The 25633-nt window shown below is 34.0% G+C and overlaps 1 protein-coding gene across 1 annotated transcript; it reads left to right on the top strand.

Moving 5' to 3' along the window:
- Positions 1 to 3975: 3975 nt before the first annotated feature.
- Positions 3976 to 24125, top strand: LOC106113604 (facilitated trehalose transporter Tret1-2 homolog). The gene is made up of 10 exons (XM_013306441.1): positions 3976 to 4101; positions 20250 to 20320; positions 20761 to 20957; positions 21089 to 21252; positions 21403 to 21553; positions 21685 to 21910; positions 22172 to 22343; positions 22652 to 22766; positions 22971 to 23366; positions 23733 to 24125. The coding sequence occupies exons 1-10, from the start codon at positions 4085 to 4087 to the stop codon at positions 23991 to 23993; spliced, it is 1770 nt and encodes a 589-aa protein (XP_013161895.1). The 5' UTR covers positions 3976 to 4084; the 3' UTR covers positions 23994 to 24125.
- The last annotated feature ends 1508 nt before the right edge of the window (positions 24126 to 25633 follow it).

Raw genomic sequence — 25633 nt, 5'->3', positions numbered from 1 at the left:
ACAAAATTATGCGAATGAAATGTTGAATCGGTTTACTTCCTTCAACAACATAATGTTCTCTGACGAGGCTCATTTCCATCTTAACGGGAATGTTAGTAAACAAAATTGCCGCTATTGGAGCCCCATCATTCCAAAACTTAAGCATCAGAAGCCCTTACATAGTCCGAAAGTGACTGTTTGGGCCGCTATGTCAGCCCATGGTATCCTAGGGCCTTACTTCTTTGAGGATGGCAGAGGGCGCGCAGTTACTGTTACGTCGGAGCGATATGTGGCTATGATCGAAGAGTTTTTCATACCAGAATTGCAAAACTTTTCAGGCTTTAATGCCAGGACGTGGTTTCAACAGGATGGGGCCACTTCTCACACCTCTAACACTGCTATGCCCGTTATCCGTCAACTTTTTCCTGGCAAAGTGATCTCTAAGAGAGGAGACATTTCCTGGCCTCCACGTAGTCCAGATCTGACCCCGATGGATTTTTTTTTGTGGGGCTACCTTAAGGCTAAAGTATACGACACAAACCCGCGGTCAATTGAGGCCCTAAAAGAAAACATCCGCAGAGAAATGACAAGCATTTCAGCAGTGACGTGCCGCGCAGTCATCGACAATTTTAGACGTCGTTTGCAAGAGTGCCGTGATCGCAACGATTACATTTAGAAAATGTTATGTTCAAAAAATAATTCCCGTTTTTTAAGCTTTTTTTGTAAATAAAAATTTAATTCATAATGTAATTAGTTTTATTTTAATATTTTTTTTTCATATCAAAGGACTTATGGGCCACCCTGTATTAGTTTTTTAAACCTATACTTACAGAAAACATCCCAAATATGAATATTATAAATCATTTTCGATACACCAAACGTTAAGATCAGATAGAAAAGATTTATGCCGCACCGGTAATAAAATATGGATCTAGTTAAGTAAAACTTTTCCTTTATGTTCTGAGTTTGTTTAGACAATAACAATTAGCTTAATAGTTTGTTATTGCAAATAATGTTGGTTGAATTTTTTTATTATTTGGTTAAAAAAGTGGAAGAATATGGGTGAAAAATTGTACTCACAAATAAAATCTATTCACGCATAATATTCTAAACAATTAAATTAATCAAGTTGAAAGCAAAATTAAAGTAATTTTACTGAATAACATGTTTCATTTGGTATCGCGATTCGTAATACACGCCCTAAATGTAAACATTTCGCCCTAAATTATCGTAATAGTAACCCTAGGGACGTTAAAGTATAATCGTAAAAGTCCACTGTAGTGCCATTTGTATGGATCTTACTATTATAACTGAGAATGTTTAGATGGATGGTTTCTTTAAAGGTATCTCCAGAACGGCTAAACGGATCGCGATGAAATTTGGCATAGACATAAAACGCGCGAACAGTCGTGGGCGAGCGCTAGTATTGCATACAAATTGTACGTATACGTATTGACTTATACATATTGACATCCCTTTTTTCCTTTTTGACAAACCATAGACAGTATTAATAGAAATGTCACCGCAGTGAAAATGTACGGTAAAATTGATAAATGGTAACATGGAATGGATGTATTATATAGTTAACAATTAACTAAGGAGCCGTCCCCTGGTAATGTGATGTTATTTTAGCAACTTTTTGACCCCTCTCTGTTTATTTATGACGAGGTTTTAGACTACCACTCCCCAAAACTTAAAAAATACGACATAAAATATTATTTATCAAATTAGAAGTAAATTAATACGTTTCATGTTACAAAGTCGTGTTAAATAAGACTTGAGTATGCTTATGTATAGCTTAAGTTACGCTCGTCTTTTGTCTATGACACATCACAAGGTCAAGGTCATTGTATTGAGATGCACTTAACTTAGTTCTATAGTCAAGTTCACTCTAAGTTATTCCTATTGTCTATCTAGGTCACCATTAACTTAAGAGCTTTGAAAATCAAGTGTCTATGTGAAATTTTACTTAAACACAGAAAATTTGTTTTAATACTTGTATTCAAAGGTTTTCCTTCGTTTTTTTTTATATTATAAGATACAAGCGAACGGCACCTGAAATCGTTGAAATAACGAATCGACGATTGCCCATAGACATAAGCAATTGTAGATGCGTTGCTTACCTTTAATCGATGGAGGAGAGGACGCACAGAAAGAGAACATTTTCCCTTCCCAAGCATCCCCTTATCCGGAAAATCCACTTACACGTCCCATCCTTTTCTTATAGGATAAAGGGTGGGAAATTAAAAAAGACTAAATTAGGCCTATAGTATAATATGAAGGATATTTGATAAGTATTGGAAACACAAATTTGAATACAATTTTATAAATTAAAAAAAAAAATGAAATCGTCGTAAGTATTTCTCGCTTTAATACGTCTTCAACATTTCATATCAAGAAATGTGAGTTTATTTGGTCATTTAAAACTTTTAATATTACGTACATTTTATGACCAAAGTTTTAATGGTCATTGTACAGTTACTAAATATAGGATATACACAATGGGTCATCAAAATAATACGCCTATTAGAGACTATTATAAAAGTGAACGAAACAAATAATGTTTATAACAAATATACTAAATGTATCTACGATAACCGTTATTCCTTTGAAATATAATCGATTTTTGTGTGAATAGAATGTAAAATAAAATGGTTTGTACCGTCCCATATAGAGTTTGCAAACGCCAAAGGGTTGTCGCGGGACAGGAAAAGTAATTTCTTCGCGTGTTAATTGGAATTGGACGTTTTATAAGCGTTTTTTTTTTCTTTTTAAACGATCAATGCAGCCAGTTATAAAGTATTGTTTACTTGTGAATACATATATAGGTTTTCATAAAAAGCTTAAACAGTGAAACGTCAAATTCATGACGGCCATTTTGTGTAAATTTTGAGATACGATGAAATTATGTTATTAGCCAAAAGATAAAAGAAAAAGTTATATTATGTTTTGAAGGTAGTAGGTGTAAACATTTTCTAGAAATCTGTGAATAGATCTAGAAATATTTTCCCGATTTTTTTGAGGAATAATCGATTTTTCTTAGCTACATATGTTATTTATTTACTGTGTTATAAATTTATAACTACACTCTATTTTTAGTTCTATAAAACAAGGAGCTATTTATAATAAATTGAGGAAATTACATCTATATCCTGGCAACATTTCAGGCAAACTGTTGCTGGGCGGGCGGGGGGACGGAGGGCGGTCCGGGGGAGACGGGACGTACGCTACAATTTCCAACGTTAATTTATAGGGACACATATAGAGTTGTTACTTTGTTATTTACGATGGTAATTTACGTTTTACGTAACGATTGACATGGGTTATAGACGCAAAGTGAGGTCATTTTACCTTATTCCATGTGTCTAATGACATATGTATAAACATAATTTGTCATTACAGGATATTTTTACGATGGTATAGATTATCTAGGAGTATTTGGCTGCCTTCTAAGTCACAATTACACACACACACAGTCAAGAATTAAAAAAAACACACAATAAGTAGCCTATGTGTTCTTCTAGATTACTTTCTATATCTATGTAAATTTCATAAAGATTCGTTTAGATTTCAAAGAAACATCCTTTTATAATATTTGTAGGAAATAAGATTATTCAACGATAGTATTTTAAATGAAGCAGTAAACTGGACTTATCTATACCAATTACTATTCAATATTTCTAATTAATTAAAAAAAAATAGATAACAATATTTTAAATTAGTGTTTCGATTGTTGATACCCACGATAATGTGATTTAAAATTTTAAAAATCTTTCATAATTACGTTCTGTTGATAGAAAGTAGAATATATTTTTTAACCCAAATCAAAAGTAAACACGTTATCCAAACTTTCCCGTCTTAATCGATCAATAACGAAAATAGATATTACATTTGATTTACGTCTTAGTTGCAGCTCTATAGATATCAAATAACACCCCGATGTCAATCGAATGGCGCCTTCAGTTCGCGCCCGCCTTTCACCGTGAAAGGACGTTCTGTAAATAGGCGGGAAATAATGCTTGTTTTTCCAATGATTATAAATATAATAAACATTGTTAATACATATTTGGAATAATTAAAAGAACACATTAAGAAAAGCCTGAAAATGGAAAACATGCCAAGGTAAGTTTTAAAATTTGAGGTTATTTTAAATTTTGTACCTATTGTATCCTTGTCTGTTACTAAATCTGATTACAAGGATGTTCAATTTATTAATAGTATTAAATATATTTGAAAAACATCGTAATATTTTTTAATTTTATTTATTAATTAGCGTAATTGTTCTATAAACATTGATCTTGTATAAAAAAGGATTCGTGTAACATTCCAGGGTAAATAATTACATGTTATAAGGAAAATCTTGAAGAGTGTGCTTTTAAAGAAAATTCTATATTTTATTTTTATAACGACGGTAGTTATAAAATTTTAATTTTCATTTATCTATGGCCAGTTTACACCAAATATTTTTTTTTTTGTAAATTTACTAATATTTCTTTTACCATTCCAACTAAGCTGTACGCTTGTGCTTCGTTCGTCGATTCGTTTTCCAAATCTGTCTTTTTTTGTTTTCTTTGTATTTTTCATTTTCTTTGATGTTTATGAGATCCAAATTGAGAACCAAAGTTACTAATGGAGAGAGTAAGAAGTTTTAATATATTAATGAATTGGCTAGAAAAAGTATTGTTAACTTAAGACTTTGTTACATTACTTAGGTACAATATGATAGGTTAGCCTCATTAGGATTTTTGGGATGATTTTTTTTTAGCTTGTAGTTTTATTAAATAAAAAATAAACTAGATAAAAAGATATATTAAGTTTAATGAAGAAAACTTTATTCGATTCAATTAGCGTTAAGAAATGAGCTTCTGAGAGAAAACTAATTTGAACAAAGTACTAGGAGTACATAACTGGAAAGGGTATCCCATTTCGTTTCGGTACATTCACGAGGTAATTTGCGAGTCACGCTGATGGAATAGGAATAGAAAGGAATCGCTCAGAAAGCTTTTCTCGTTTAGATTGAGTGAGAGCCCCTTTCTGCTCTGCGTCCTTGGTAACCGTCGACGATATAATTGAAGGATATCTTCGAAAAAGGATAAACAATATTATAATTTTTGTATTTCATTTTTAATGTTTTATTTTTAGTTGAATTAAAAAAAACTTAATTAGTTAGTAGACTATGTGGTCTTCCAGACTATATTTGTGCCAAATGTCATTAAGTTCCTTGGAGCCGTTTAGGAAATACCTTCTAACAAACATCCATCCATCTAAACTTTCTATTATTATATTACGTTGATTTTGTACTATAAATATTACGAAAGCTAAAGCTTTATCTTAATAATTATTTCTTATTATAATATTATTATAAATGCGAATGTTTAGATGGATGGATGTTTGTTTGAAGATAACTCCAGAACGCCTGAACGGATCCTGCTGATATTTGGCGTAGATATAGAACATAGTGAGGAAGAACATATAGACTAATTATTTTTTTAAGTCCGCGCGGACAGAGTCGCGGTTAAAATCTAGTATATTATAAATGCCAAAGTTTAGATGGATGGATGGATAATTACTTACAAGGTATCTCCAGAATGGCTACATGGATCTCGCTGTAATATGACACAAATTTAGAACATAGTCTGGAACAACGCAAAGGCTAGTTATAAAGTTTTTTTAATTCTGCTAGGATAGAGTTGCGGGTGACAATATAATTATAGGAAAAATGATGTAATATAATTTCTCGTTCAGTTGTTCAATCCAATAATGTTTAAGGGGGATATTATTTTAGGAAAACACTCCACTTGTCAGAGGTTGAGAGGTTCATACTGTGCTTTGTAAACCGTTAAGTACATTTCAGATTCTTGAGGGAGAACGTTGTTTTGTACGTACCTGTTATTAAGAAAATTATATTATAGCAGGGTTTGGACAACAATGGTTCTTACGTAAACAAACATAACCATAGTTTTGTATTTTTTTTTTCAAATTAATAACTTTAATTTGATAAATAAAATATAAAGGTAAAGTTTACTTAGGAAGTAAAGTATAATCATAATCTGCTTTTATAAGTATACTAGTTGTCGACCGCGACTCTGTCCGCGCGGAATTAAGAGAAACATAATAGGTAGCTTATGTGTCTTTCCAGATTATGTTATATATGTATGCCAAATTTCATCAAGATCCTTTCAGCCTTTCTGGAGATACCTTCAAACATACATCCATCCAAACATTCGCATTTATAATATAAGTAAGAAGTACGATATTTAACAATTATTAAAAAAAATTGAACATTGTTTTTTAATTAACTATCTCTGAATATTCATAGAGTGGTATCTGATTAACATATTTCTTGGCATCTCTCCTTATATCTTGTTATTTGCATCTTTAACATTTAGTTTTAGTAGAAATTATCTTTTACAAGAAAAATATTTTTTTTCTACTAAATTTGTACTTCGACTTCTTTATACTTTAACTTTGATATATAATAATTCACTTAATTACTCGACTGTCAAGTTGGTAAAGTAAGACTTTTTTTAACTTAAAGTTAGCAACACGAAATAAATGAATAACTACATTTGTTATCGTTTACTTGTAACTAAGGTACTCTCTTTTTTTATATCATAAGGTGGCAAACGAGCGAGCGGCCACCTGAAATCGCTGAATAGCGAAGTGACCATTGCCCATGGACACACGCAATTGCATATGCGTTGCCTTCCTTTAATGGACGGAGGAGAGGATGGACAGAAAGAAAATATTTTCCCCTTTCATGCATCCTCTCATCCGTAAAGTCCACTTCCACTTCCCATCCTTTCTTTATGGGAAAAAGGGTGGGAAGGGAAAGAGGATTAAATTAGGCTTCCACTTCACACCTGTCTTCTGTGTGGTCGTGGTATTTCACCGGTCGAGCCGGGCCGATTCGTGCGAAGATGTTAAAGCGGGCTCTAACACTGTTAGCTAATATTACACTGAGGCAACACTTAAGTGATATTAATTTTTATCTCCTCGAAGTTTTCGTTTAACTCAGATTTTGTGGAATAAAAATTGTTGCTAAACTTTTATTGGTGTGTTGAAAATATTATGAGTAGATATTCTAGTAACATGATCACATCTGGCCGTGAATTATTAATCCCCCTAAGCCTCGGATCAATATGAGTAAAGCGCTTCAATAGGCTACGCAACGATTTTCTATAAATATATTACAACGTTTATCCCTAGCTTTGTCTATATCAAAGGGTACAATTTATGTTATTTAAACTCATAGCTTTTATAAAGGTCAGATATAAAAGTAAAGGTTGCATTTTCCATACTAATATATTCTCTTACTTCTTACTAATATTATAAATCCGAATGTTTAGATGGATGGATGTTTGTTTGAGAGTATCTCCGGAACGGTTGAACGGATCTCGCTGAAATTAAGCATATATGTAGAACATAGTCTGGATAAATATATAGGCATTTTTTTTAATTCCCCGCGAACGGAGACGCGGGCAACAGCCATCAAATGAAAATTTCCCTAGTACACAGATTCATTACTAAAGATACCCTGCCTTAAGGGAAGAAGACGGTTATGTGGAATTTGACACACTGAAACCACCCTCGGTGACCAAACTCGAGTTGAATAGTAGTTCGAGAATCTGTAAGGAACGAACCGTAAACCTCCTGGATAAGTTGAAGATCAATTACTTGGAGGTGTAGATGACTTTCGGAAGAAATTAGGAAATTTTTACCCCCTTATAATCCTGGTACTTGTAGGCTACAAGATCCTTTTAGGACTATACAAGTATCTTTTGACAGTTTTTAGAACTTAACAGGGGCGCTATTGAGTTAATTTCGTTTGAATTATGCCCACACGATCCATAACTTGTCTGTCTCAAACATTAAATACATTAATAATATATTTCCAATCCAGGGTCTATCCTTGAATACAAAAAGGATTTTGTATTTTAGTTCAATTTATAGTTTCAAGATTCAAACAAAATGTGTTTGCCTTAAAAACCAAACGAATACCAAAAAATTAAATCGGATAAAGGTATTGTATAGAAAAAATATTTATCAACACTTTCGTCTACATTAAATTCTTTTTTTTTATTTTTTTTTAGATTCGAAGTTTGTAGTGGTAAAATCTCATTATGGAACAGATTCATTTCGTTGCAATTCCGAATACAAAATGAACGTGGCGTTGGCGGTTTGCGGTCTGTATGAAATAATGGGAGAGAGGAACTCCGAAAACTTTGTAAAGGACCGCCCGCGTCTGAACGTAAATCTAACTATGAAATATAAAGCGTGTTCTAAATTAAAATACTCTGAGTTTTTTCCAAAGTTACTGGATCAGACTACTAAATATTGTTTCTATAAATTGCGTGTAATTGCGTTTATCCCCTATATTATTATTTGGATTTCCACTGTCACAAGTTTTTGTACGAAATTTTAGTGGAAACGTACGCTTAGCTTACAATGATTCTATACCACGTATGCGTACCTGTATCAAAATACTATTTATAATATAAAATCTCTGATTAAACTGAGCCCTAAACAAAGATTTAGTAGTCATGTAATATTGCTGTAATTTTTTTGACAGGAGTCTACGGTAATTTATGTTTTTTTTTTCTTAAATTATGAATTATAGCTTTGCTAACGTGTTACAACTGATATATTTATGTTCGTATAACAGTTACGCGGCCATTAACTGGAGAGGATTACATTAATTCTGGAGCACGATGTCTATTAGTCTTAATAAAGTAAATGAAACCACCAAGGTTTGGTATTCGCTGATTTTATAACAGAAAATAACTTTTTTCCGTTTTATTCACAATAAAAATTGGTATTATATTATAAGTTATTATGCATTTTTATTAATTTATTTGCGTCCGTTAGAATAGTCATAGGTTAAAATTAAAAATGAAATTTTAATTACAAATTGGTTAATAAATTTTTTAACTCGTTTAATTTTTTAAGAAATTATGAATTTCTTGTATTAATAGTCGATTTCGTTGTATAATTTACATCCATGAAAGAAAAGAAGTAACTCAGGACGTTTACACCAACAGAAAAATGTAACGGTTTGGCAAAACGCCTGCATTTCATTATTAATACTATAATTCAATTTACTCATGGAAATGACGTTAACTGCTATGGAAAGATATGGTAATTTCTAGCGACTGAGACAATTTCTTCCGTTGAAATTAACAATGCTAGTGGAAACGTATACTAAAAGTAAATATTGGATTCTGTGCACGATTTTTGTTTGTTATCGATCCGACCACATTTTTCTCTGATCATATAAATTTGTTTCTCCAAAAAAAAATGAATTTTTGCTTGGCAAAATTTAAAATATTCAATTTATTTTGATTTGGTCTGAATTTATTATTTTTGTACCTGGAAGGGAATATTTTAATATTGACCATTAAAATCGCGAATTGGAAAGTGGACGTATTTGATTTTTAAAAACCTAAATTCCGATCGGAAAAATCCGATTTTAGCTAATAAAAACATACCAAAACTTAACCGTATATTTGAATAAATGAAGGATATTTTTTGTATTTGTCCCGTTCCTTACGATACAAAAAAGGTTCTCGCTCACCGAATGATAAATTACTGAAGGTCTGTCACCATTAATTATATGAAAAAAAACTACAAGGACGATCTTTCCCTCGGGAGATATTAACGCTTTTTTTCCAAGTTACTACGTATTATAATAAATATTCTAAGATATTCGATGTTTTAACCTTGAAATATGTTGGAACATTTCACAATATAAAACCCCTTTGAATAAAAAAAAATTGCAAACTAAATTTAACCTTTTGGCTGCCGTAGTATACTCGATTGAACTATGTCCGTCGACTACTATACGTCACTAAAAACCTACAAAATATGAAATACACAATAAAGATTGATTTTTAGTAATTTTAAAGTTACATTTATAAACCCGTTAGGAGTAAAATAGATGCATTATACTATCAGAGATAGAGATATTAAATAACAAACTGCCGACCGCCACTCCGTCAGCAAGGACTTAGAAAAGTATATTAGTAACCTATCTATTCTGACCTGGTCAAGGTTGCGGAAGCGTCCTGGATGCAGGTGGCACAAGACCGGTCATCGTGGCGATCTTTGGGGGAGGCCTATGCCCAGCAGTGGGCGTCTCATGGCTGATAATAAGACAAGAAGAAGATGTATTCTTTCAGACTATGTTCTACATCTATATCAAATTTCAGCAAGATCCGTTTCAGAGATAACTTCAAACAAATATCCATCCAAACATTCGCATTTATAATAATTAAATATTGAGGGAGACTCTTAGCCAAGCTTTAGTATGAAACAACCAAGTGCGATAGTGAGATTTTTAAATTTAAATATTATAACTTTGGATACACGTTGAAAATTCGTTTTTTTTTTCAAATTTCAGCAAGATCCGTTCCAGAGATAACTTCAAACAAATATCCATCCATCCATCCAAGCATTCGCATTTATAATAATTAAATATTGAGGGAGACTCTTAGCTAAGATTTAGTATAAAACAACCGAGTGCGATAGTGAGATTTTTAAATTCAAATAATTTTGGATACACGTTGAAAATTCGTTTTTTTTTTCAAAGTATTCAAAGTAGGTATTCAAATAAAATAATTTAATAGCGATGAACATTTTCGGAGTAGTCTTGCAGTGGAAACAGACGCTATATATTCTACGTTGGCTTATCTTAGATATGACAGGACGAGATGGAATAAATTATATTAAGATTATCTCGCATGAAATTTTCATGAGCTGCAACGAGAGATGCAAAGTAAACGACTGGCAACATTAACTTGATACTAACTTATAAATAAAGTGTCGCTTGAGTTATATTTGAATGTGAAAAGGTGTGTTATTTATATGATTACTAGCTGTCGCCCGCGACTGCGTCCGCGTGGATATATAAAAAAACTTAATATTTGTTAGTTAAATAAAAAGCAGCTCTTCAAGGCATAAATTGAAAAAAAATAATAAATAGTATCCTACGTCTGTCTCCTGCCTCTAAGTTACATCCTCACCAATTTTCAGGCATATCGGTAAAGCCGTTCTTGAGTTATAAATAGTGTAACTAACGTGACTTTCTTTTATATATATATATTTATGACGATGATAAGAAATAAACTTTTTTACATTTTTCTAATAAACCGTTTGGGCAACAGAAAGTCTCAATGGAATAAATTCATATATAGCCGTTAAAATATTAATAGTGTTTGCTTTTTGTATTATTATAGCGCGATTCAATACAATTGATATTTACTGCATTGAGATTTATTTATACCGCGTTCACAATAACTTGATACTTTTGATATGTCGACGGTAAAGCACTGTTGTTTGTTAGTGTAAGGTAAGTGGGCGGAAGCCGTCAGCGTTTTTCCAAGCGAGCAGCACAAGTGCAATTGAAAAGTGGGTCAAGTTGGATCACTCGATATAAGTAAAGCATATCTTTGTTTGAAAACGCTAAAAGCTATAGTTTAAGTCTCATTAAACTATCACTAAAGACTACTCTTAGTATAGTTTAATAATTGAATACAACTATACTACCTATTGGATGAAATCTTACTAGTATTAAAAATGCGAATGTTTGAATGTATGTTTAAACTAGAAATGACCAAACGGCCGTACTGATTTTGATTAAATTTGGTACAGATGTAGATCAGTCTGGGAGAAGACATAGGCTACCTATGATACCAGAAATCCGTACCAGAAATCCCATGGGATACGTTTAATTCAAATATTTACTCGATAACACTGTAACGGTTCAAGAAATCTTAATGATATTCACAACCTTTTTTTATTTCTGCGTAAACGAAGTCGCGTGCAAAAACCAGCTTAATATAGTGTTTTATATAAGAATCTATATGACAGAGAGACAATAGCGAATATGTTACATATATAACAAAAGCTTCTGCTAAAAGCTAATGTCCATATACGAATGTCGCTTTTAAAAAACTCTCGAAGCTTTTCAGATAAAAGCATTGGATTTTATGTATAAACTGACCTTCATAAAAAGTAATTAAAAAGTTAAATTTACTTAGTTTTAAATAATCTTAGCATCTTATAGTGTATCTATTTACGATTAGTTTGACAAATCAATTGACATTTCACGAGATATGGGTTGAGTAAAATCGATTGAGATTTTTTTCGATTTTCGATGGTTGTTCTCATAGAACTTGTAATCGAAAATTCGTGATTATTGTTTTTGAATTATAATATAAGTAACATTGTTTCTTTCTATTCCTACTTTATCCTTCATAACTGTATAAAGAATTAAGACATTAAACGAAAAATAGCGGTGTTGACGAACAGAAAATATTTTTTTTTTAATTAATTGTGCGATACATAGCCAAATAACTGTAATAAATTGAAAAAGTTGTTAAATACCTAAATTAAAGTACCCATTTGTTCGATTAATTTTATTATAAATAATACAAGACTGATTCTTGATAGTTTACAGTTATTCGTTATCTGCGGCGGTTCGACACTATGATAATCGTCCATTAAGTACGACATTAATCCTCATACAAAATAAATTCGATATTTTATAGGCGTCAGTTGTCAAACTTAAATAGATCTTAAATAGACACATAGCTTAATAAAAGTTTTGAAATAAAACATGTATAATCGTATATATAAAATTCTCGTGTCACAATGTTAACTCACTCCTACGAAACAGCTTGATAGATTTTTATGACATTTTATATACATATTCAGTAGGTCTGAGAATCTGCTACTATATATTTTTTAATTATGCGCGGACGGAGTCGCGTGCGACAGCTAGTGTAACATATTTGGCATAAAAATGTTCTCATTCAGAGCGTCTCCTCTGTCGATTGAAGGTAGACAACGTATATGCAATTATGTTTATGAGCAGCGGTCGCTTTGTTGATACGATTACTACGGTTAATAATAGTAGATTTAAAAGAAAAAAGACATTAATGTATAATATATTTTTAATTTTGGTTAAAAATATATAAAAATTTGTTAGTTTGTGCCTTAACTTAAAATAACAACGATATGTGTTCTGTTATCGTGCACAATGCGGAGTATCTCTGGGGAATGCTTAATTGTGGCTTGCAACTAACTATTCCCTAATGGACTCTGATATGTCTTCTAGCACGCTAAGTCACAGTTATATGAACGCAATCGCCGAAGCATTAAAAAATAAGAAAAACGTGTCATAGGTTTCTGAAGGTTTCTGGGTTGACGATTAAGAGATTTTGGTCTAAAAAACTAATGCAAAAGTTAATTTCTTATTTAGATTTCAAATTAAGAAAGAAAGAAAAGTTTTTATTATAGGTAATACAGATTAAACCAAGAAACAATAACTAACATAATGAAAATTGCACATAACTAAGAAATTAAATTACAATTATTGTCTTTTTGCTATTTAAATATGTTTTTTTGTAATAACATTTATTAAACTCGACAATTAACTTAACTCTAACTTAACCTGTAAAAAAAACATTTTCTTTATATTAATACTTTTCCTTAAAAGTTTCAAGGTTTTATTTGAAAAGTTATTAAGTTATTATTACGGTAAATGGATTAACTTGAGGACGTAACTTAGAGCAGAATAAGCAAGATGTTTTTTGTTACTTATTGTCAAATTAAAGAGTTCAAAACTTTTTAAATGATGTGAAGTTATTTAAACTTGCAAGTGATCGCACATTTGTCGAATCTTATTATACAATCACTGATTTGTTTTTATTTAATTAAATTTAGTATTTTTAAAACTTCTTCCTTACATTAACTTTGAGAGTTCATTTTAATAACTCGGTCGTTTTAAGGTATGCGTAGTGCGAGAGACTACAGAACAGAACACAGAACAAAACACATAACAGAATACAGAACACAGAACAAAGAACTCTCTCAGAAATAACTCATTTAAATTATTAAAAGTTAAAATATATTTATCGCTCAATAAGCTTAATTTCAAGTTGAGATCAAGTAATACCATAAACCTGAAGTATTATTCCTAAAATTACTCGTGTTTAAATAAAAAAATATTTGATGAACGAATATAAACCGAATGTTCATAACTGTAAGGTTCATTTTCTCTTACGGGTGTCTACCGTTTTATTTATAAGAAAACAACCTTCCTAAACTTCCGCAATAAAAATAAAATTCAGACTTAAATTTTTTTACGATAACATCATCCTGTATTTAAGTATAACAGGTTCTGTAAAAATGGATCTTTTTCCACTTGGGTTTAAATATATGATTACATTTAAAAATGTACATTTACTGTTTAATATTTAATCAAGTGGACAATCATTTAACTGGGACACTTACATTTGCTATTCTGAAATTAATAAATAAAAACTCACTCCTTTAACTGCACACTGTCACATTCAAAATTAATAGCTAGATCCTCGCTTAATTTTCTTATACTAAATCTACACTAAGGGCCTTTGTAAGCTCTTAAGAAGTATATCTCTAAGAATAGATTTACTGACAGAAATCAATACTAAGGGGTTGCTTATAATTATTAAACCACTGTGAATTTGGTACGTTATTTATTTTGCTTTACTTTTTTCCCTTCAGACTCTTTTTAATCATATGTCTAACATAGAAACGGTATATGTTGTGTGTTTCGTTTGCTTATATATATCCTTACTAAGGGCTCGAAGCCTACCCAAGTTAGTGACTAGGCCATAGTCAACCACGATGGACAAATGCAGGTTGGTTGACTTTGAGAATGTCCCTAAGAATGTCGAATAAATGTATATCATCAACCATCTCTTTATCCCTATTGAGGGTCGGCACAGTATGTACTACTCCTCCATACATCTCTATCAGCCGTCATATCCGAATCTACCCCTTTCCTACGCATATCCGGGTTCACTCCGTCATTCCATACTTTTTCATGTCGAATAAATTGTATATGAAATTCGAAAATAGAAAAATATATTGGTATATGACCTCGATTGCCGCCATGTTCCAATATATTTTTCATGGACATGTGACTACGGTCCGGGAGACCGTTGCTCACGATATTCTAACTTAAAACTGCTAAAGTTAATTATGATAAAATCAGGATGGACATCCTTTCCGTGTAATAGTTAACATCCTCTAGGGAAGTTTGCTCTAAGTTAATTTATGAAGGTTCCGTACGAGCGGCTTACGATCCCGTAAAGTACGTAAATTACGACCGACCCTAACCTTCTCTACAGGAACTACCCAACTCTATTATTAATATTTAAATATTTTTTCCAATTTAAATTAATATGAATAGTAAAATTAATATAAAAAGTATTCATGCTTTTGAATGTGACTAGGTCCGGGTATATTTTAACTAATTTGTACAAAATCTAGTATAAAATCTATAGCAATCTTTAGGGAAGGCCTGTGCCCAGCTGTGGGCGTGTAATGGCTGAACAAGGAAGCTAGCAAGTAAGCTAGTATAAAAATAGATCAATCACCCTGTTAACGATAGTTAAGGTAATTAGATAGAAACTTTCGATCGGTAAAATTAAAAAAAATGGATTAAAAATATCTTAAATTATAAAAAAAATTGAAGGAAGTTGGTTATACGCTCGGTTCTATTATGTCGAAATTAAAATTTCCCAATCTCGCTAACATTATGAATGAAAATTTGAATGTATGAATGATGTTTGTTAGAAGGTGTCTCCAGTACGACTGCATAGATCTCGTTGAAATTTGTGATATATAGAACATCATCATCATCAGCTCACTATACGTCCCCACCGAGGGGCTCGGAACCTACCCTAAGTGAGGGGTGATTTATGCCATAGTCTAATATAGAACATAGTCAGGTCGAATATAGACCCCCCGTGAGAGAGCTGCCTCGGCAGCTGGCGCAGACGGGGCCGCGGACGAGAGTGAAAGCGTGCCCGTGGTCTCGTCCCGATGCGTTGGAGGAACAGAGGGGTTTAGTGGGTATGCCTCCGCTATGGAGGAGAATCCCACATAACTACCGCGTCCCCCCCGGGGCGCGGAGGATGCATAAAGCATTCCCCTCTGAAAAAAAAAAGGTCGAATATAGACAACTTACTCAGTGAGTCTTGAATAAAAGCTGGAATAGAATAAATACAACTGTTATTGCAAAGTTGTCATACTGTCGATTCCCAGACGACGCGGCGCCATATTGCATTTTCAATTCTACATGTACATTAAATATATACATTTTATATTATAATTGGAGTCAAACTGTGTTCTATTTATATCAATACCAGCTATTGCCCGTAACTCTGTCCGCATGGAATTAAAAAAAAATCTTAAACAGTAGCCTGTGTGTAACAGGCTACGTTCTACATCTATGCCGAATTTTAATGAAATCCACGAAGCCGTTCTGGAGATACCTTCTAACAAACATCGCATTCATAATATCATTATGATTACTATCTAAATGTAGTATACATGATATGTAAATTACACTGGAAATATGGTGGTAATATTGTATGTTGAAAACCCATTAAAATTTACCTTGACGTATAACTACATTACTTATGCAGTTATTCATCATTACACCCGATAGTTAACACGAGAATACTTTCTGATTTACACAGCTAATTGTATTTAACTGGAAACGTATTTTTAATCGTCAATAACCTAATGGTTAAGGGTACGGATTTCCGATCACGAGGTCGGGGGTTCGAATCCCGCCATTCGACTATTGTCGTAAACCATATCCTAGCACAAGCCTTGAGCTTAGTTGGAATGGTAAAAGAAATATTAGCAAATTTGCAAAAAATCTGCTAATATTTTTTTTTTAAATAAAAGAACATTTAGTTAATTGTAACAGAGAATAAGAAAAAAATATGTCTCATTAAACGCTTTTTATCTTTTAAACGTTAAACATTTGAAAGTGGATAAGTCAGAGCCTAAAGAACCGCGATATTTTTCTCGCTCATAGAGGTATCTTACTAACCCGAGTTGCTCGCTTATGGAGGTCGTTTGTCGAAACCAAACAATGACTCTCGCTTATAGCAGTTTCTCTCTAACCCGAGTTTCTCACTTATGGAGGTCGTCTGTAGAAATCAGACAATTACTCTTTCTAATAGAAATTTCTCGCTTATCCGTAATAAATCTTTTTCAAAGATAATGTAAGAGAAAGTAAAATGTTAATAACATTAAATCTCAACATTTTTAGTAATGAAAACTTTTCTGAATGAAATATTAAATATCTTTTCTAAAGACTAACTGGTAACTATGTGAAGGTCGCAAGTTCTATCTTTGAGTTAAAAATATCGATTATAAAGCCTACATATTTCTTATGCAACGAAACAACAGCTGTGTTTTAAAGCAGCTTAAAATGGCACACAAAGGGAGATTATGTAGTCATTTCGATACATAGACTTGGTCGTTGTATATTTTTTAATCAATCTGTGAGTTTATACTACTATAATACGTACTCTTTTCTTTTTTTATATATCACAAGGTGGCAAACGAGCGAGCGGCAACCTGAAATCACTGAAATAGCGAAGTGACCGTTGCCCATAGACATACGCAATTGCATATGCATTGCCTACCTTTAATCGACGGAGGAGAGAATACACAGAAAGAAAATATTGTCCCTTTCCATGCATCCTCTCATCCGGAAAGTCCACTTCCACTTCCCATCCTTTCCTTATAAGAAAAAGAGTGGGAAGGAAAGGAAGACTAAATTAGGCCTCCGGGACGTGCACTCATCAGACGAAACGCGGAATTGCTTCCACTTGACGCCTGGCTTCTGTGTGGTCGTGGTATTTTCACCGGGCGAGCTGGGCCAATTCGTGCAAAGATGTTAAAGCGGGCTCTACCGCTGTTATTATATCTATACTACTTCTATTCTACTCTCTCTAAACTAGTTACGTATAAATTATCTACACTAAGTAATCATTTCAGAGAGAGATTCTGAGTATAGCAGTAATATATTTAAGTAATGTGATTGCTATCTACTCTGTAGTCTTTTTTAGGGAAAGGATATTAATTACACCAAAAGATTAAACGCCCCGAGCTCTTCTGAAGAAATACTACTTAATTAACGAAATCTCTGCAACGAATCTTTTTCCCATTAAATTTTATCTCATTTCCTGTAATAATGAATCTATACAATTAACAAAATTTGAGTGTCTGTATGTAATATTGAAAGATATATTCCATAAATACACGAAGTTTTTACGTTAGTTATAACAAAAACATTTAAATGTTTTGTCTGTCTGTCAAGCAGCGTTTGCTTATCATCTATATCGCGAGTAATCTCTGAAAGGGCTGGACCAATTATGATAGGCCTTTGACGGAAATGTAGCTAATACATTCGCGCATATTATAGGATACGTTTTATCTACGCTGACGAAGTCGTGGGCGACCGCTAGTTTAAAATAAAAAGCTAACTGTATTCATAAAACGTACGCATTCACAAAATAACACATATTTCGTCAGTATCAACGTTTTTAGCGACATTTGTTTGAGTCGTAAATCCGCAAAGCTTTTAAGTCTCCAACATGACAGAGTACAACCGACACTCATGTTAGAACTAAGTAATGTAACTTGACCTACTTAACTCGTGAACTTTGTCAACTTCTTTGTAAGCGTTTGCGACAAACAAACTATTCCTGTAGCCATATTTTTTAAACATGCAATAACAAACTTAGCGGAGTTGAGATTCAATTGTTTATACATCGCTGGAATATTCGTGCAAAAGTTTTTTTTGGCGTCTTTTTTTAATATTGGCGTTGATAATATGTTTTTCTACATGCCTTTTGGCAGTGGGAACCGATGCTAGAAGTATGTATATTAACTAATAAAAAAACTGTAATAAAAGCAGTTTAAGACAACAAAAAATGGCTTTAATTTGCACTGCTGTTGTTGCGAAACGAAATGTTGCTACCTCTTTTCTTTCGAAGACAATGATAGGGATAACGATATGTTCTATACCAATATTTCGGTACTGGAAATATATGGGGGACTAACATGAATATTTGGGACAAGCGCCTTCGTAAATTTCATATCAAATTAGTATGAGTTTTCTGGTCCACTTTAAGCCCTAATGGGGCAAATATTAAAACATTTTGTCGATGACGACGCGATGGTACTCGACACAAAAATCCTTGATAGGACAACTTTTATGAAACTCCGAATTTACGTAATACGTACGGAAATTTGAAATCCATCGTATTGTCATCTCTCAATTACCGGAGCGTTTGAAATTTCGTTTATTACCTTAGCAATCTTTCCCTTCATCATACCTGATAATTGAACGTTAACACTTAATTGAGTTCATTAAAAAGTTAATTACATTTCGCTTTCTAATTACAAAATTTTAGAAGTCTTCACGGTAGACAGGTGATGAAGTTAATTTTCTATGGGTTCTAGTTTCAAATTAAAATCGAAATTATAAACACAACTACCTGTAGCTCGCAACTCCGTCCGCGCGGAATTAACTAACTACGTTGAAGACTACGTTCTACATCTATGTCAAATTCAACAACATCCGTTAAGCCGTTTTGGAGATACATACCTTCTAATAAACATCGCATTTATAATATTAGTAAGATCAGATTAAAAAACTAATAATAAATTATTACTAAATTGAATAAAATTACTATTAAATATATGATTTTACATATTATATTATATATTAAACTAATAATAAATATATTAGTAAGATATTTTTGTCACATCATGACACAAAGAGGGCAAGAGTCATGTCGTGTGACACATTTAATTTGACACAAAATTGATATTCAAAAGGATCTATTTCTTTTAGATCTCAATATATTACTGTAATATTCATAATCAAATACACGGGTTTGTACGTGTCAAACTCAACCAAAACAATTGTTTTTTTTTCCATATACAAAACCAATTTCGTAATGTATACGCTACGGTAAGCAAGACCGTGTTCATAGCTAGTGGAAATATATTCAATATATTGCAATTCAGTTGCCCGATTGAACAGTGAAGTTTGTTATCTTGAGAGCACACCGTTTGCGTCCCGAGGGAAATATGGGAATATAGGAAACTAGATTTATCCAATAACCAGCATCAAATCCAATAAAGTAATGTCGCGATCGTCCGATTATTACTTACATTCCAACTATCATACTTGTAATGATACATAATGTTTGTCTATGTTTTGTCAAACAAAATGAATTACTTATTTTATTTCTCTATTTATTTTAAGTATTTTTTATAGCAGCATCTAAATAGCAGCAATATTGTAACAGAATATTTGTTGGGAATCGTTTTATTACATTTTTGCTTGACCAAAATATAAAGGTCATTAATCTTGAAGCGTTAAGTTTTTGTCCTTTTCGTTACAGAAACCGCATTGAACGAACGGCGTCAAAAAGATGGCGGGGCTCCGTACGAAGGCTTGTCGCCGCTTCTGTTTGTATGTATTTATAATATATTAATTAATATCTAAAAATATCTGTAGATATCTTACTTCTGTGAAAATTCTACGCAGACAACGTCGCAGGTAAAAGCTGTTGTTATTACATAAATATTTCTATGGTAACCGTAGGCATCTGCGTAGAAGTAAGTGTAGACATAGGTGTAGGTGTAGACGTAGGCGTAGCCGAAGACGTAGGCGTAGCTTTAGTAGTAGTAGTGGGCGCGAACGTAGGTGCATACGCAGTCGCGATCGTAGGCGTAGAGGTGAGCGTAGACCACAGGCAACGATACATTCTTTGCCAAGAAGATTATGAACAATTTATATTATACTGATACAACGCCATTTAAGTGTTTTAAATCCAATAGAGAGCTAAACACAATTTACTGAGTTTGACATAAATGTCATATGCCAGTTTTTTTTTTGTGTTCGTGTTCCAGATAATCTGTCATGCTTCACGCATGGCTGCAGCACTGGCTGGGTGTCTGGTGTGCTAGGCAGTGAAGCGCTCGCTGGCGGCGCCTGGCTGGCCGCTCTCCCGTGTCTTGTGGCATTACCCGCGGCGCCGTTTTTCGCGGTACTAGCTGATAGCAGAGGACGTAAAGCTGGCGCTTTCTGTATTAGCCTCAGTTTTATTGTGAGTGGATATTTTTAACCAATTAAAAAATAGAGGGGTTCTCAAAAACCCATTAAGTTGAACTATCTCCTTATTTTTAAGTATAATTTCAAGAGTAATTTCTAAAATAAATCACTAAAACTATCTTCTAGATCAGCTGGTCACTAGCGGCGTGGTGCGGTCCGCGCGGCGTGTGGACGGCACGAGTCGCAGCGGGGGCTGGCGGCGCGGGCGCCATGGCACTGGCCCCGCTCTACTGCGCAGAGATAGCGCCGCGAGCACGGGGCCTAGCAGCCATGCCCGCACTGGCTTGCAGGTATACACGTCCCTGTACGACTGGAGACAACCCCCATGTTGGCGGTGACTAGGCCTTAGTCAGCCACACTAGTCCTTTTTAAAAGAAACAATTCTATGTTTATGTTTTGGTCCTCAGAGTAAGTATTCTTAAGAGATTTATTTTGTACAGTTGCGGTATACTATTCGCGTACTGTGCGGGGGTGCTCCTATCACCTCATGCGCTTTCCCTGTCCATGGCGGTCGCTCCTGCCGTGCTACTACTGTCTCTACTCTGGCTACCTGAAACTCCTTTGTACTTGATCAACGCTGGGAAAATACAGGTAAGAACTACGACAATTTACTTTCAAATCGAAGACACAATAATTCTTAGTCGCGATATTAATATAAATATTCCCCTACTGAGTGTTAAAGTTTTAATAAGCATGTTTTAATATGAATTGTAATTCTCTAGGAAGCAGCAAAAGTAATGTGCTGGTTCGATGGCTCCGACTTTCGCGAGGATCTGACCGACGTGATCGAGCAGCAGGAGGTCAGGATCCGCACATCGGAGTGCGTCGGCAGAAGGCAGCATCTACGCCGGCACGACTCTGACACCTTCCAACCAATGCTGAAGAGAAGCAGCGGCTTGGATTCCAACTGCGATAGGAAGGAACAGATGTCACCTTGCAGAGAGCTATGTACGTTAATTCTAGAAATCATTATTTTTTGTATCGCTTGACCTTAAAGGCTTGACTTACTAACAGTTATTGACTAATTAACAATGCGCTGCAGTTAATATGAGATATCAGCACTTAGGGGCAGTTTCAGTAACTATTGAGCGACTCTGAGTAAGGCAGCTAGAAGTGAATCATACTGATGGCCTCTTGTCCTACGTTTATGAGTTGGTCCTTCGAGTAGGATTTCTCAGACTTTTAAAATATTTCTCGTGTTCTCTTCAGTGACACGTCGTCGTTCTCAGCGCGCGCTGGCTTCATGTTGCGTGTTGGTGTGCCTGGCAGCGGGCAGCGGCGCGGGCGCAGTCAGCAGCTTTGCGGCCGCGCTGCTGCGACACTCCGCGCACAAACTGCCCTCACTCAACCTCACCGCTTACAACTTTACCATTTATAACGGGTAGGCCATTAAATTTGGTAAATATGAAAGAGAGTCCGCTTGTGAAAGTAGTGAGAAGATTTTGCTGTCTAAAAAGGTTCAAGATCAATTCAAGATCGTTTACCCCTCATCATCATCTTCAGCTCACTTCCCACGGAGGGTCGGAGCCTACCCCACACCGAATAGAACATTTTAATGACTACTTCCCCTGATAAAATACTGAATGATATTATTCTGCTGGGCTCCTAAAGCTGACTAGCGTGATATTGAATTTTTATAAAATATTTTTGGCTTCTATTTGGAAATGCTAATTTGGAGAATGTTGTCAGGAGTCTACCACGTGGTGCATGGGGCGCGTGGGACGCGGGCTGCGTGCTGTGCGGGCTGGCGCTCGTGCTGGGCGCCGCGCTCGCTACACTCACCGTTGACAAGCTCGGCAGAAAGGTAACAGATTTATAATTTATTTGAAAATTAATTGTAAATTGAAATTTTCACAGGCAATTTAAAAAAATAATATTCACTCTTCTCTTGTACTCAGTTGTTGGTTATCTGTACATAAGGCTTGTATTAAAATATGACGTGAAAATGTTTATTCAATCATTTTCTTTAAAATGTAATCAATTAAGATGTAAATGTAATATATTTCAGACTCTTCTACTCTGGTCATGTTCAGGCATCGCTTGTTGTCTCGCCATCCTCGGCGTATACTGCGACCCTCACTTACGTATGCACTCCTGGTACCAACAACCGCTCTACAAGAAGATCATCAAGGAAAAAATGAGAGAAATTGAACATGATAGAGAAAGCTATAGAGATATATACAATGAAAGTATAACTAATATCAGTGGTGATCCGATAGGTTTGTTCAGGATTAGTTTGGAAAATGTAACTCCTACCAGCTGGTCGGTGAAGTATGAACAAAGTGCAGGAGAAAATGAAGACATCTGGGCGCCTATTACTCTGTTGTCAATAGTCTTATTCCTTTACAACATCGGACTTGGTTCTGTTCCATATGTGCTGATATCAGAGCTCTTTTCGGTTCATGTAAGTATACTTTAAAAAATTTAAGCGTTAATGCCCAGACTTTTATGGTTTCTTAGTAGTCCACTATCAAAAAACCTACACTAAAGATCACTCTAAGGTTCGCGTTCAATGGCACGCGCTGGACACACCGCACTCACGGATTAAACGGATTTACTTTGTCTTTCGATGCGGACGGCTCGGATGAGGGACGAGTATGTAAAATCATACAAAGTAAACTAAAATCCGTGCGTGCGGTGCGTCCGGTGCGTGCTTTTAGACGCGTACCTTTAGCAGACAAGTTAACAATGGATCTAGAATTGTTTATTTAAGATTGCAGATGTTTCTTAGTAAATATTTTATTCCGATAAATCTGTTTTTCATTTTCAGGTCCGCAGTTTGGCTTCAAGCTTCCTCATAAGTTGCACTTGGCTTAGTAATTTCTTACTATTACGGTACTTCGGATCACTAGCGTCTTACTTGGGATTACACGCAGTATACTACTTGTGTGCCAGCAGTACTCTGCTGGGTACAGCAGGCTTGTACGTATTACTGCCGGAGACAAAGGGCAAGTCTCAAGGTCAAATCGAAGAAGAACTGAACCAGCCACTCCTCAACTGGAGGAAGAGGAAGCAAAGAAACCCTCGATGACAGAGCGCTAATCAGTTATATGCAGATTTGGAGAAGTTTTAGCGATTTTAAAGCGGAAGTATTTGGAGACTATGATAGATCGATGTCATAAAGATCATTGAAAAGTACAAAATTTATTTTTGAATTACAAAATACGAGAGGAAAGAATTATTTTTCTATGAGGAAAGTATCTATTTTCAAAATTCAACTGAGAGTCAATTTAATAATAGAAATAGGTTATAATTATCTACAGCATTGTATTTATTTACAATATGAATAAAAAATACGAAAATGGGCATTTCGTGTACCGAAATTTGAGACAAAACAACTAAAACAAAGTATTAAAAATTTAACATTTGGAAGCTTTTCTAATATTTTGAAAAAATCAACAGTTGGTTATTAAAGTACTGGTAAAAAGTATTTTAGAGTTACTATTAAACGTACAGTCTAAAGGCAAAGGTAAATTTAGCCAAAGTTAAACGTAAGATGAGATAAAACGTGTGAGAAAATTATAGTTAAGGTCGATACACCTTTTATTTTGAACTACAGTTTTTACTGAACAGTCAAACTGTACAGTTATAACTGTATAGTTAAACTAACGTTTATAAAGATGTAAAATGGTAGATAACAAAATATTTCTGTATACATAAATAACCTATAGATACTAAATCCGGAGCATAAAATTGAGGCAAAAATGCCCCCGGAGGCCTTTGTACAACTTAACCTGCCTGTAACCCAGATGTGTAGACAGAGACCATCTTTTAGTGTGGCCAAAGAAGCTCCGCAATCTACTTTTTGCGTCGCCTCCATTTTCTCTTTTCTTTTATCTTTGAAATTAATTTGCTTCTATGTTCAAGTTGCATCACGTTGTTTTCCTTCATTGCAAGAACGTCGGAAAGCCTTTTGTTGCTGTTAATTCCCTCGGTGTTTAAAATTGTATAAAATACTCCATCTCGGTTATATATCCATTATTGGATAGCTAAATGTTCAAATTTATAAATGTAGATATATTTTTATAGATAATATAGTTATTGTAATTACCCATAGTTATCTACTTGAAACTAGTGACGTATTTAATTAGGATACAAGATTTCTAATATATTTACCTGTAGAAACATATATTAGTTACTAAGTTGTAGACAGACAAAGTTATCTGACCAATGGAGCTACAAAGTGCATTCGCTTCGAAGCGATTCCATAGCGAACTTCAAAAATGTATAGAACTGACAATAACTTTCGATAAGTCTTGTGATTGACGAGCGACAGTTCCATACATTTTTGAAGTTCGTTATGGAATCGATTCGAAACGAATACACTCCTAGTCCCGCATATGAGCGGAAGTGAAACTAAGTTAGGAGAGCTCAGTAGCGCCCCTCAATCAATGTCAAAACAGTACAACCTTAAGTAGTTTATATAAGTATTTTGTATAGTAAATTCACTATTCGTGAACGATAACATAACACCTAAATCTGATAATGTCACAGCCACGAGCTAGTATATATATTATGCTCGATTAGAAATAGCTTACAATCGGAAATAAGGGAAAGTTCGCAATTCAAATGATTGTGTTATCGTGCATGGGTTGTAATATATGTACAGAGTAAAAATTAATTATTTTGTTGTCAATTGATATTAAATATATTTCAAAATATTATAAATGT

Source organism: Papilio xuthus, unplaced genomic scaffold (genome assembly GCF_000836235.2).
Source record: "Papilio xuthus unplaced genomic scaffold, Pxut_1.1 DF829758.1, whole genome shotgun sequence".
Taxonomy (NCBI): Eukaryota; Metazoa; Arthropoda; class Insecta; order Lepidoptera; family Papilionidae; genus Papilio; species Papilio xuthus.
The sequence above is the reverse complement of the archived record's forward strand: the minus strand, read 5'-3'. Positions and strand labels throughout refer to the sequence as shown.

Coding starts and splice junctions, on each gene's coding strand:
- LOC106113604 (XM_013306441.1), top strand. Junction 20,321..20,760: donor GCTTGTCGCCGCTTCTGTTT/GTATGTATTTAT, acceptor TTCGTGTTCCAG/ATAATCTGTCATGCTTCACG. Junction 22,767..22,970: donor TTGACAAGCTCGGCAGAAAG/GTAACAGATTTA, acceptor AATATATTTCAG/ACTCTTCTACTCTGGTCATG.